This window comes from Heterodontus francisci, unplaced genomic scaffold (assembly GCF_036365525.1).
Source record: "Heterodontus francisci isolate sHetFra1 unplaced genomic scaffold, sHetFra1.hap1 HAP1_SCAFFOLD_480, whole genome shotgun sequence".
In the NCBI taxonomy this organism is placed as follows: Eukaryota; Metazoa; Chordata; class Chondrichthyes; order Heterodontiformes; family Heterodontidae; genus Heterodontus; species Heterodontus francisci.
The window spans coordinates 380,469-392,500 of NW_027141172.1; the positions used below are offsets into that span (position 1 = coordinate 380,469).

General features: G+C 51.4%; 1 protein-coding gene across 1 annotated transcript in view; it reads left to right on the forward strand.

Moving 5' to 3' along the window:
• The first annotated feature begins 201 nt into the window (after positions 1 to 201).
• LOC137362382 (disintegrin and metalloproteinase domain-containing protein 33-like) overlaps positions 202 to 12,032 on the forward strand; it is a 378,256-nt gene continuing 366,425 nt past the window's right edge. The window contains exon 1 of the mRNA XM_068026792.1: positions 202 to 343. Coding sequence (XP_067882893.1) covers positions 265 to 343 — 79 coding nt within the window. The 5' untranslated portion in view covers positions 202 to 264. The remainder of the gene's footprint in view (positions 344 to 12,032) is intronic.

Here is a 12,032-nt window from a genome sequence, read left to right on the forward strand (position 1 = left end):
GGGGTGGGGTTTATTTCGGGGAGGGGTTTATTTTCGGGGAGGGGTTTATTTCGGGGTGGGGTTTATTTCGGGGAGGGGTTTATTTCGGGGAGGGGTTTATTTCGGGGTGGGGTTTATTTCGGGGTGGGGTTTATTTCGGGGAGGGGTTTATTTCGGGGAGGGGTTTATTTCGGGGAGGGGTTTATTTCGGGGTGGGGTTTATTTCGGGGTTTATCGGAACTGTCGCTCCTGTGAACGGGATCATTCGGAGTCTCCGCCCGGAGAATGTGTTCTGTTTTGCGGACACTGGATCTGATCCTGATCCTGATCCTGGGAACCGGAGCCGAACAGGAGCCGCCCCGGGGTGAGTGAACCGGAGCAGCGGTCCTTTCATGCGGAAGTTTAGCGGAGAATCGGAACCTCCCGGAGCGAGAATCAGAGAAACCCCCCCCCCCCAACCCCGAAACCCCCCCCCCCACCCCCGAAACCCCCCCCCCACCCCCGAAACCCCCCCCCCCACCCCCGAAACCCCCCCCCCCACCCCCGAAACCCCCCCCCAACCCCGAAACCCCCCCCAACCCCGAACCCCCCCCCCAACCCCGAACCCCCCCCCAACCCCGAAACCCCCCCCCCCAACCCCGAAACCCCCCCCAACCCCCGAAAACCCGCCCACCCCCGAAACCCCCCCCCCAACCCCGAAACCCCCCCCAACCCCCGAAAACCCCCCCACCCCCGAAACCCCCCCCCAACCCCGAAACCCCCCTCCCGGGAAACACCCCCTCCACTTGGGAACACAGTCATTCCCAACTCCACTGCCCTCCTCCTCCCCTCTTGCCCCGCACAGACCCCAACCCCAGACAGAGACCCTGACCCAGACTCCAGATAGACCCCGGTCAGACCCTGACCCAGACTCCAGATAGACTCCGGTCAGACTCTGACCCAGACTCCAGATAGACTCCGGTCAGACCCTGACCCAGACTCCAGATAGACTCCGGTCAGACCCTGACCCAGACTCCGGACAGACCCCAGACAGACCCTGACCCAGACTCCGGATAGACCCCGGTCAGACCCTGACCCAGACTCCGGATAGACCCCGGTCAGACCCTGACCCAGACTCCAGATAGACCCCGGACAGACCCTGACCCAGACTCCAGATAGGCCCCGGTCAGACCCTGACCCAGACTCCGGACAGACCCCAGACAGACCCTGACCCAGACTCCCGATAGACCCCGGTCAGACCCTGACCCAGACTCCGGACAGATCCCGGTCAGACCCTGACCCAGACTCCGGACAGACCCCAGACAGACCCTGACCCCAGATTCCAGATAGACCCCGGTCAGACCCTGACCCAGACTCCAGATAGACCCCGGTCAGACCCTGACCCAGACTCCAGATAGGCCCCGGTCAGACCCTGACCCAGACTCCGGACAGACCCCAGACAGACCCTGACCCAGACTCCGGATAGACCCCGGTCAGACCCTGACCCAGACTCCGGATAGACTCCGGACAGACCCTGACCCAGACTCCGGACAGACCCTGACCCAGACTCCGGACAGACCCTGACCCAGACTCCGGACAGACCCTGACCCAGACTCCGGACAGACCCCGGTCAGACCCTGACCCAGACCCCGGTCAGACCCTGACCCAGACTCCGGACAGATCCCGGTCAGACCCTGACCCAGACTCCGGACAGATCCCGGACAGACCCTGACCCAGACTCCGGACAGACCCTGACCCAGACTCCGGACAGACCCCGGTTCAGACCCTGACCCAGACTCCGGACAGACCCTGACCCAGACTCCGGACAGATCCCGGTCAGACCCTGACCCAGACTCCGGACAGACCCTGGTTCAGACCCTGACCCAGACTCCGGACAGACCCTGGTTCAGACCCTGACCCAGACTCCGGACAGACCCTGGTTCAGACCCTGACCCAGACTCCGGACAGACCCTGGTTCAGACCCTGACCCAGACTCCGGACAGACCCTGGTTCAGACCCTGACCCAGACTCCGGACAGACCCTGGTTCAGACCCTGACCCAGACTCCGGACAGACCCTGGTTCAGACCCTGACCCAGACTCCGGACAGACTCTGGTTCAGACCCTGACCCAGACTCCGAACAGACCCCAACCCCGGACAGACCCCGGTCAGACCCTGACCCAGACTCCGGACAGACCCCGGTCAGACCCTGACCCAGACTCCGGACAGACCCCGGTCAGACCCTGACCCAGACTCCGGACAGACCCCGGTCAGACCCTGACCCAGACTCCGGACAGACCCCGGTCAGACCCTGACCCAGACTCCGGACAGACCCTGACCCTTGTACCTGTGCGCTCTTGTCACATCTCTGAATACCTGTTTTACAGAGAGAGAGTTGTCAGGCTGTGGAGCCACTTCCCGAGTCATAGAGTTATACAGCACAGAAACAGGCCCTTCAGCCCATCGTGTCTGTGCCGGCCATCAAGCACCTAACTATTCTAATCCCATTTTCCAGCCCTTGGCCCGTAGCCTTGTATGTTATGGCGTTTCAAGTGCTCATTTAAATACTACTTAAATGTTGTGAGGTTTCCTGCCTCTACCACATCTTCAGGCAGTGTGTTCCAGATTCCAACCACCCTCTGGGTGAAAAGGTTTTCCTCAAATCCCCTCTAAACCTCCTGCCGCTTACCTTAAATCTATGCCCCCTGGTTACTGACACCTCCACTAAGGGAAAAAGTGTTTGGAGTTAGTGGTTGAGGCAGAAACTGTGTCAAAATTTGAGATTAGATTAGAGAGGGGGAGGAAGGAAAGGAGCGTGGGAACAGGGTGGATAAATGTGATTAGGATTTTATGCTTCAGTGGGGGGTAAATCCCAACACAAATGGATGGGCTGAATGGCCTGTATGTGTTGTACTGTCTCTGAGGCTGGATTTTAACAAGCCCATAACGTCATGATTCCTGGTGGTGGGGGGTCCCTGAAGATGGCTTGGATGAGGTCACTACGGACCTCGAGACCGGGTGGCCTGGCCCGGTATTCCCGGTGGCAGTGAGGCTCCGTGGCAGCAATCCCCCCACCTCAGGGATGGGCCCACAATTAACATATTCAAATCAATAACATGAATACATTTAAATACAGGTAGCAGCGATGTTGAGGGCCCAGCACAATCTTCCACCTGGAGGCCAGGACTCCTGTACCTTCACATCCCTGTGCGGGGAAATGAGGTGTGACACTGGTGGCGAGGGGGGAGGGGGTACATTTATCAGTGTGGGGGGAGAGGGAAGTGGGTGGGAAATGGGGTCAAATAAACATCATGGATGTAGGAAATGGTGGGAAAATTATAGTTTAAACTTTGTGCAGCTTGGGGGGTAAAGGTCAGATGTTAAAGGTAAGTGTTTTGGGGGGTAAGGGCAAATAGTTAATGTACTTGTTATTGGGGGGGTGGGAAATTATTTCTTTAATTTTGGGGGGAATTGATTTCAAAATTGAAATTACCAGTCAGGGCTAACTGCCCTTTACAAATGGCAGCAATACCTGTGCACAGGCAGCTGACGTCATTGCCGGGGACGGACAGCCCGCCCACTCCATGTGATTGGGGAGGGGGCCGGTCTTCCCGGCTATTTAAATGAGCCGCCGCGTGGAAGATTGCAGCAACTCTTTGGGCCGCCATTTTTTGAGCATCTGCCGAGATCGGTGGCAGGCTTATAAAATGCAGCGGTGTTTCTGATGAAAGCTTGGTTTGTGAGTATTGGAACTGGGTTCTCAGTGCTGGAGTAGAGCAGAGTTTCGAGGCCGAAGGTCGAGGATTCCCCTGCTACAGGCTTCAGGTAATGAGATCAACACAGAGCAGTGTCAGGCTGCTGAGTGACTGAGTCACACCAATTCAATACTTGTAATGTGCAGAATGTTTGAGATAGAATGTCACCATTCCCTCTGTGGGAAATTCAAACTCCAGGCATTGGGGGAGGGGCAATGGGAGGGGGAGCTGGAAATTCCAGAAAGTGGAGATTCATGACCAGCAGTTCCTCACATTAATTCGGTCACTCACCTCACTATCTCTTTCAGTCCCTGCCTCTATTCATTTCTATCTATTTCCCTTGCACTCTCTCTCTCTCTCTCTCTCCCCCTCCCTCCTCCCTCTCAGGAATATGGGAACAGGAGTAGACCATTCAGCCCCTCCAGCTTGTTGCATCATTCAATGAGATCATCACTGTTCTTTGACCTAACTCCATAAACCCACCTTTGTTCCATATCCCTACCTATGGTGAATAAAAATCCATCAATCTCCGATTTAAAATGTACTATTGACCTAGAATCAATTGCTGTTTCCAAAAGAGAATTCCAACCTCTATCACCCATCGGGCTGAGGTGGGACGGGTGTTGCTGGAAGACCATTCTGCAGTCACCTGCCACAGAGCCTGACGTCGGGAGTGCCGAGCCTGATATTCCCGGTGGCAGCACCCCACCCCCCCTGCCCCCTGCACCCCCCCCCCCCCCACACCCCCCCCACCACCGTCCCCCCAACAGCACCCCAGCACCCCCCACCCCCCCACACCCCCCCCCCACCACTGTCCCCCCCACAGCACCCCCCACGCGCCCTGCACCCCCCCCCCCACCACTGCACCCCCCCCCCACGCCGCCCCCCCCCTCACACCCACCCCCACTGGCCCCCCCCACGCCCCCTGCACCCCCCTATGGTATCTGGTGGAAGCAGATACCATAGAGATGTTTAAGAGGCATCTTGACAAATACATGAATAGGATGGGAATAGAGGGATATGGTCCCCGGAAGTGCAGAAGGTTTTAGTTTAGGCAGGCATCAAGATCGGCACAGGCTTGGAGGGCCGAATGGCCTGTTCCTGTGCTGTACTGTTATTTGTTCTTTGTTTGTTTGTTAAGAGGTGGTTCCATCAATGGAACAGATTGGGTCAATGGAGAGGTGTTACTTCTACTGCTGGAGTCTAACACTGGGGTTTGAAGTGTAAAATTAGGAAACACTTCTGCACACAACTGCCAGGAGCGGTGGTGGGTGAAGAAAACACTTCTGCACTTCCCGGGACCGTATCCCTCTATTCCCATCCTATTCATGTATTTGTCAAGATGCCTCTTAAACGTCGCTATCGTATCTGCTTCCACCACCTCCCCCGGCAACAAGTTCCAGGCACTCACCACCCACTGTGTAAAGAACTTGCCTCGCACATCCCCTCTAAACTTTGCCCCTCTCACCTTAAACCTATGTCCCCTAGTGACTGACTCTTCCACCCTGGGAAAAAGCTTCTGACTATCCACTCTGTCCATGCCGCTCATAACTTTGTAAATCTCTATCATGTCACCCCTCCACCTCCGTCGTTCCAGTGAAAACAATCCAAGTTTATCCAACCTCTCCTCATAGCTAATACCCTCCACACCAGGCAACTTTCTAAATTCTGGAGAATAAAGCCCTAGTTTATATAATCTATCTGTCCTTTAATCTTCAGAGTTAAGGTATTATTCTGGTAATCCTGTGCTGCATTAAAGGCCTGCTGAGGTCATGAAAAGAAAACCCGACCCGTACCTGGACAGAACCACATCCAACCCGAGCCCGAGCCGGTCCGGGTCCCTCCATTTCTTCCCGCGCCCAACCTGACCCGAGCCTGACCCGAACCGGCCCGACCACCGGAATGTTCCCTTTGCCTACCTTCCGACTCCCAATCAGCAGGACGAGCATGATGATGTCATAGAGATGCTGGCTGTGCAGACTCAGTTTCCCTCCTTGACGTCCCAGACTCCCAACTCAGGTAGATCTTTTTTTTACTTTTAACACTTACCAGCAGAGCAAAATGCAATTCTGGCTGTGTGTGTCCATCCCGGACCTGACCCGACCCGACCCGACCCAACCCGATCCGAGCCAGAAAGCCATTCCCGGACAAGCGACCCGACCCAACACGTGTCATCGGGTCCTGTCGGGTTCTGGTCGGGTAGCGGGCCTTTCGGCTGCACTCCCTCCAAGGCCAGTATATCCCTGCTAAGGTGTAGTGCCCACAGTACTCTAGGTGGGGTCTAACCAGGGCTTTGTACAGCTGATACATGACTTCCACCCCCTTGTATTCTAGTGCTCTGGATATAAAGGCCAACATGTTATTAGATTCTTTGATTTTGATGAATCAAATGACCACCTCTACTGTAATGACTGACTGATGCCAAAGTCCCCAATGAAACATTACTGTCTCTCGGCTGGATTCTTCTCATGGTCTGACCTTCATCTCCACTCCTTTAGCCCAACAAGCACAAACTTGAAAGGATATGTCAGACGACTGGTTTAATCATTGACTGCCACATCTGGCTGGACCATGTAAAACATTATTGATTCCTGCTCTTATCCACTAAAACTGCTCCCACACAGGAGGTTTGTAAACAAAATTAGAGCACATGGGATTGGGGGGAATATACTGCAATGGATTGAGAATTGGTTAACAGACAGAAAGCAGAGAGTAGGAATAAATGGGTCATTCTCAGGATGACAGGCTGTTACTAGTGGGGTACCGCAAAGATCAGTGCTGGGGCTGCAGCTGTTTACAGTCTATATAAATGATTTGGATGTGGGGACCAATTGTAATATTTCCAAATTTGCAGATAAACTAGGAGGGAGTGTAAGTTGTGAGGAGGATGCAAGGAGACTTCAAGGGGATTTGGACAGGCTAAGTGAGTGGGCAAGATCATAGCAGATGGAATATAATGTGAATAAATGTGAAGTTATCCATTTGGGTAGAAAAAACAGAATATTTCTTAAATGGTAAGATGTTGGGAAGTGTTGATGTCCAAAGAGACCTGGGTGTCCTTGTTCGTGAGTCACTGAAAGCTAGTTTGCAGGTGCAGCAAGCAATTAGGAAGGCAAATGGTATGTTGGCCTTCATTGCAAGGGTGGGTTTGAGTACAGGGGTGAAGATGTATTGCTGCAATTGTATAAAGCCTTGGTGAGACGGCACCTGGAGTATTGTGTACAGTTTTGGTCTCCGCATGGAGAGGTTTGCCACAGAGGGAGTGCAACGGAGGTTCACCAGACTAATCCCTAGGATCTTGGGATTGTCTTATGAGGAGAGACTGCAGAAACTGGGCCTGTATTCTCCATAGTTTCGAAGAATGAGAGGTGATCTCGTTTAAATTCTGAACACTGAACAAATATTTTGTCTGTCTTCACAGTAGAAGACACAAGTTCCATACCAGAAATAGAGTGTAACCTAGGGGCTAAAAAGTGAGGAAATTAAGGAAATTGCTATCAGCCGAGAAGAAGTATTGGAGAAACTTAAGGGGATAAAATGTGACAAATCCCAGGACCACGGTTCTCAAAGAGATAGTTGCAGAGATAGTGTATACGCTAGCTATGATTTTCCAAAATTCTTTAGATTCGGGAAAGATCCCATCAGATTGGAAGTTGGCAAATGTTACACAGCTTTTCAGTAAAGGAGGGAGAGAGAAAACAGGGAACTACAGGCCAGTTATTCTAACACCAGTGGTTAGGAAAATGCTGGAATCTATTATTAAGGATGTCTTAACAATGAATTTGGAAAAGTACAGTCTGATCAGAACAAGTCAGCATGGTTTTACTAAAGGGAAATCCTGTTTAACAAATTTATTAGAGTTTTTTGAGGATGTAACTAGTAAGGTAGATAAAGGGGAACCAGTAGATGTAGTATACCTAGATTTCTAAAAGGCATTCGATAAGGTACCACATAAAAGATTAACAGGCAAGATAAGGGCTCATGGAGTTGGGGGTAATATATTAGCGTGGATAGAGGATTGGTTAACAGACAGGAAGCAACAAGTGGGCATAAATGGAGCATTTTCAAATTGGCTGGCAGTGAACAGTGGGGTGTCACAAGGATCAGTGCTGGGGCCTCAGCTATTTACAATCGATATTAATGATGCTCAAAGAGACTTGGCTGTACTTGTAGAAGGAATGCAGAAAGTTAACATGTAGGTACAACAAGCAATTAGGAAGGCAAATGGTATGTTGGCCTTCATTGCAAGGGTGGGTTTGAGTACAGGGGTGAAGATGTATTGCATCAATTGTATAAAGCCTTAGTGAGACCACACCTGGAGTATTGTGTACAGTTTGGTCTCCTCATCTAAGGAAGGAGATACTTGCCATGGAGGGAGTGTAACAGAAGTTCACCAGACTAATCCCTGGGATGTCGGGATTGTCTTATGAGGAGAGACTGCAGAAACTGGGCCTGTATTCTCTAGAGTTCTGAAGAATGAGAGGTGATCTCATTTAAACTTACAAAATTCTTACGGCGTGTGACAGGGTGGATGTTGACAGGATGTTTCCCCTGGCTAGTGAGTCTCGAACCAGGAGACAGAGTCTCAGAATAACGGGCAGGGTATTTAAAACTAAGATGAGGAGGAATTTCTTCACTCAGAGGGTGGTGAATCTGTGGAATTCTCTGACGCAGAGGGCTGTGGAAGCTCAATCATTGAGTGTGTTCAAGATAGAATTTGATTTCTGAATACTAATGACATTCAGTGATATGGGGATAGTGCGGGAAAAATGGCATAGTGGTAGATGATCAGGTATGATCTGTTTGAATAGTGGAGCAGGCTCGACAGACCCAATGGCCTATGCTGACTATTCCAGGATCATCCTGGAATGAAAAGATAATTCCCAGTTTCTTTTCTCTATTGCAAACCACCTTGTTGAACCTCCCCCTGCTGTCTCCTCCCCCTCCTGTCTCCTCCACCCTAACCTCCAACATTAAGTGCAAGGAGCTCATGAACTTCTTTGTCACTAAGATTGAGACCATCCAATCAGCTACCTCTGCTGCGTCCTCCCTTCCACGAGCCTCCCCCCTCCCCCCCATCCCCCCCGGCCAAACATCCTCTAAACACTGCACTAGCCCTGAGCTCACATCTTTCTCCAGTTTCTCTCCTATCTCCCTTCATGCCCTTATCTTGTCCATGAGAGTCACCTCCTGTTTCCTTCATCCTATTCTCATTACACTGATGGTCTGAGAAAACACAGAGAGGTGCATGAATTAGAGAGTAGTTATAATGGGGGCTTAAATTATCCTAATATAGACTGGGATAGTAGTAGTGTAAAGGAGAGTGAAGGGCAAGAGTTCCTCGAGTGTGTTCAGGAAAATTTTCTACAGCAGTATATTTCCAAACCAATGAGAAAGGAGGCACTGCTGGTTCTGGAGAATGAGGTGGATCAAGTGTCAGTAGAGGAACATTGGGACAGTGATTCTAGTATAGAGGCATACGTACGATTTGGAGGAAAATGTAGCTGGTCTGATTAGTAAGTTTGCGGACGACACAAAGGTTGGTGGAGTTGCGGATAATGATGAGGATTGTCAGAGGATACAGCAGGATATAGATCGGTTGGAGACTTGGGCAGAGAAATGGCAGATGGAGTTTAATCCGGACAAATGTGAGGTAATGCATTTTGGAAGGTCTAATGCAGGTGGGAGGTATACAGTAAATGGCAGAACCCTTAGGAGTATTGACAGGCAAAGAGATCTGGGCGTACAGGTCCACAGGTCACTGAAAGTGGCAACGCAGGTGGATAAGGTAGTCAAGAAGGCATACGGCATGCTTGCCTTCATCAGTCAGGGCATAGAGTATAAAAATTGTCAAGTCATGTTGCAGGTGTACAGAACCTCAGTTAGGCCACACTTAGAATATTGCATGCAATTCTGGTCACCACACTACCAGAAGGACGTGGAGGTTTTGGAGAGGGTACAGAGGAGGTTTACCAGGATGTTGCCTGGTCTGGAGGGCATTAGCTATGAGGACAGGTTGGAAAAACCTGGATTGTTTTCACTGGAACGACGAAGGTGGAGGGGCGACATGATAGAGGTTTATAGAGTTATGAGCGGCATGGACAGAGTGGATAGTCAGAAGCTTTTTCCCAGGGTGGAAGAGTCAGTTACTAGGGGACATAGGTTTAAGGTGCGAGGGGCAAAGTTTGGAGGGGGTGTGCGAGGCAAGTTCTTTACACAGAGGGTGGTGAGTGCCTGGAACTTGCTGCCTGGGGAGGTGGTGGAAGCAGATGCGATAGCGACATTTAAGATGCATCTTGACAAATACATGAATAGGAAGGGAATAGAGGGATATGGGCCCCGGAAGTGCAGAAGGTTTTAGTTTAGGCAGGCATCAAGATCGGCGCAGGCTTGGAGGGCCGAATGGCCTGTTCCTGTGCTGTACTGTTCTTTGTTCTTTGTACATACATGCGAACATATGAATTAGGAACAAGAGTAGGCCACTCAGCCCCTCGAGCCTGCTTCACCATTTAGTAAGATCATGGCTGATCTGATTGTAATCTGAACTCCATATTCCCGCCTATCCCCAATAACCTTTCACCCCCTTGTTTATCAAGAATCTATCTACCTCTGCCTTAAAAATATTCAAAGACTCTGCTTCCACCACCTTTTGAGGAAGAGAATTCCAAAGACTCACCACCCTCTGAGAGAAAAAAATTTCTCCTCATCTCTGTCTTAAATGGGCGACCCCTTATTTTTAAACAGTGACCCCTAGTTCTAGATTCTCCCACAGGGGAAACATCCTTTCCATATCCACCCTGTCAACACCCCTCAGGATCTTGTATGTTTCAATCAAGTCGCCTCTTACTCTTCTAAACTCCAGCGGATACAAGCCGAGACTGTCCAACCTTTCCTCGTAAGGCAACCCACCCGTTCCAGGTATTAGTCTAGTGAACCTTCTCTGTACTGCCTCCAACGCATTTACGTCCTTTCTTAAATAAGGAGACCAGTACTGTACACAGTATTCCAGATGTGGTCTCACCAATACCCTGTATAACTGAAGCATAACCTCCCTACTTTTGTATTCAATTCCCTTCGGGGGAAGTTCTGACCTCCTCTTTTTTTAAAATCATTCATGGGATGCGGGCGTCACTGGCCAGGCCAGCATTTATTGCCCATCCCTAATTGCCCTTGAGAAGGTAGTGGTGAGATAATGAGGCTAATGCTCTGGGGACACGGATTTGAATCCCACCACAGCAAATGGTGAAATTAATAAACTGGAATTAAAAGCTGGTCTAATGATGGCCATGAAACCATTGACGATTGTTGTAAAAACCCATCTGGTCCACTATGTCCATTAGGGAAGGAAATCTGCTGTCCTTACCTGGTCTGGCCTACATGTGACTCCAGACCCACAGCAATGTGGTTAACTCTTACATGCCCTCTGAAATGGCCGAGCAAGCCACTGAGTTCAAGGGCAATTAGGGATGGACAATAAATGCTGGCCTGGCCAGCGATGCCCACAGCCCATGAATGATTAAAAAAAAACAGTGGCATCTGTTTCATCACTGGTTCTTTTGCCAGTCGCCTTCAATCTTTATCCTCACTGTGCTTTCGGAAGGATGTGAAGTAAAGGCCTGCTCAGGTCAGGAAAGAAAATCCCGACTCGTCCCGATAGTACCACATCGGACCCAACCTGACCCGACCCGACAGAACCACATCGGACCCAACCTGACCCGACCCGACAGAACCACATCGGACCCAACCCGACCCGACAGAACCACATCGGACCCAACCCGACCCGACAGAACCACATCGGACCCAACCTGACCCGACAGAACCACATCGGACCCAACCTGACCCGACAGAACCACATCGGACCCAACCTGACCCGACAGAACCACATCGGACCCAACCTGACCCGACAGAACCACGTCGGACCCAACCTGACCCGACAGAACCACATCGGACCCAACCTGACCCGACAGAACCACATCGGACCCAACCTGACCCGACAGAACCACATCGGACCCAACCTGACCCGACAGAACCACATCGGACCCAACCTGACCCGACAGAACCACATCGGACCCAACCTGGCCCGACCCGACAGAACCACATCGGACCCAACCTGACCCGACCCGGCAGAACCACATCGGACCCAACCTGACCCGACCCGGCAGAACCACATCGGACCCAACCTGACCCGACCCGGCAGAACCACATCGGACCCAACCTGACCCGACCCGACAGAACCACATCGGACCCAACCTGACCCGACCCGACAGAACCACATCGGACCCAACCTGACCTGACCCGACAGAACCACATCGGACCCAAC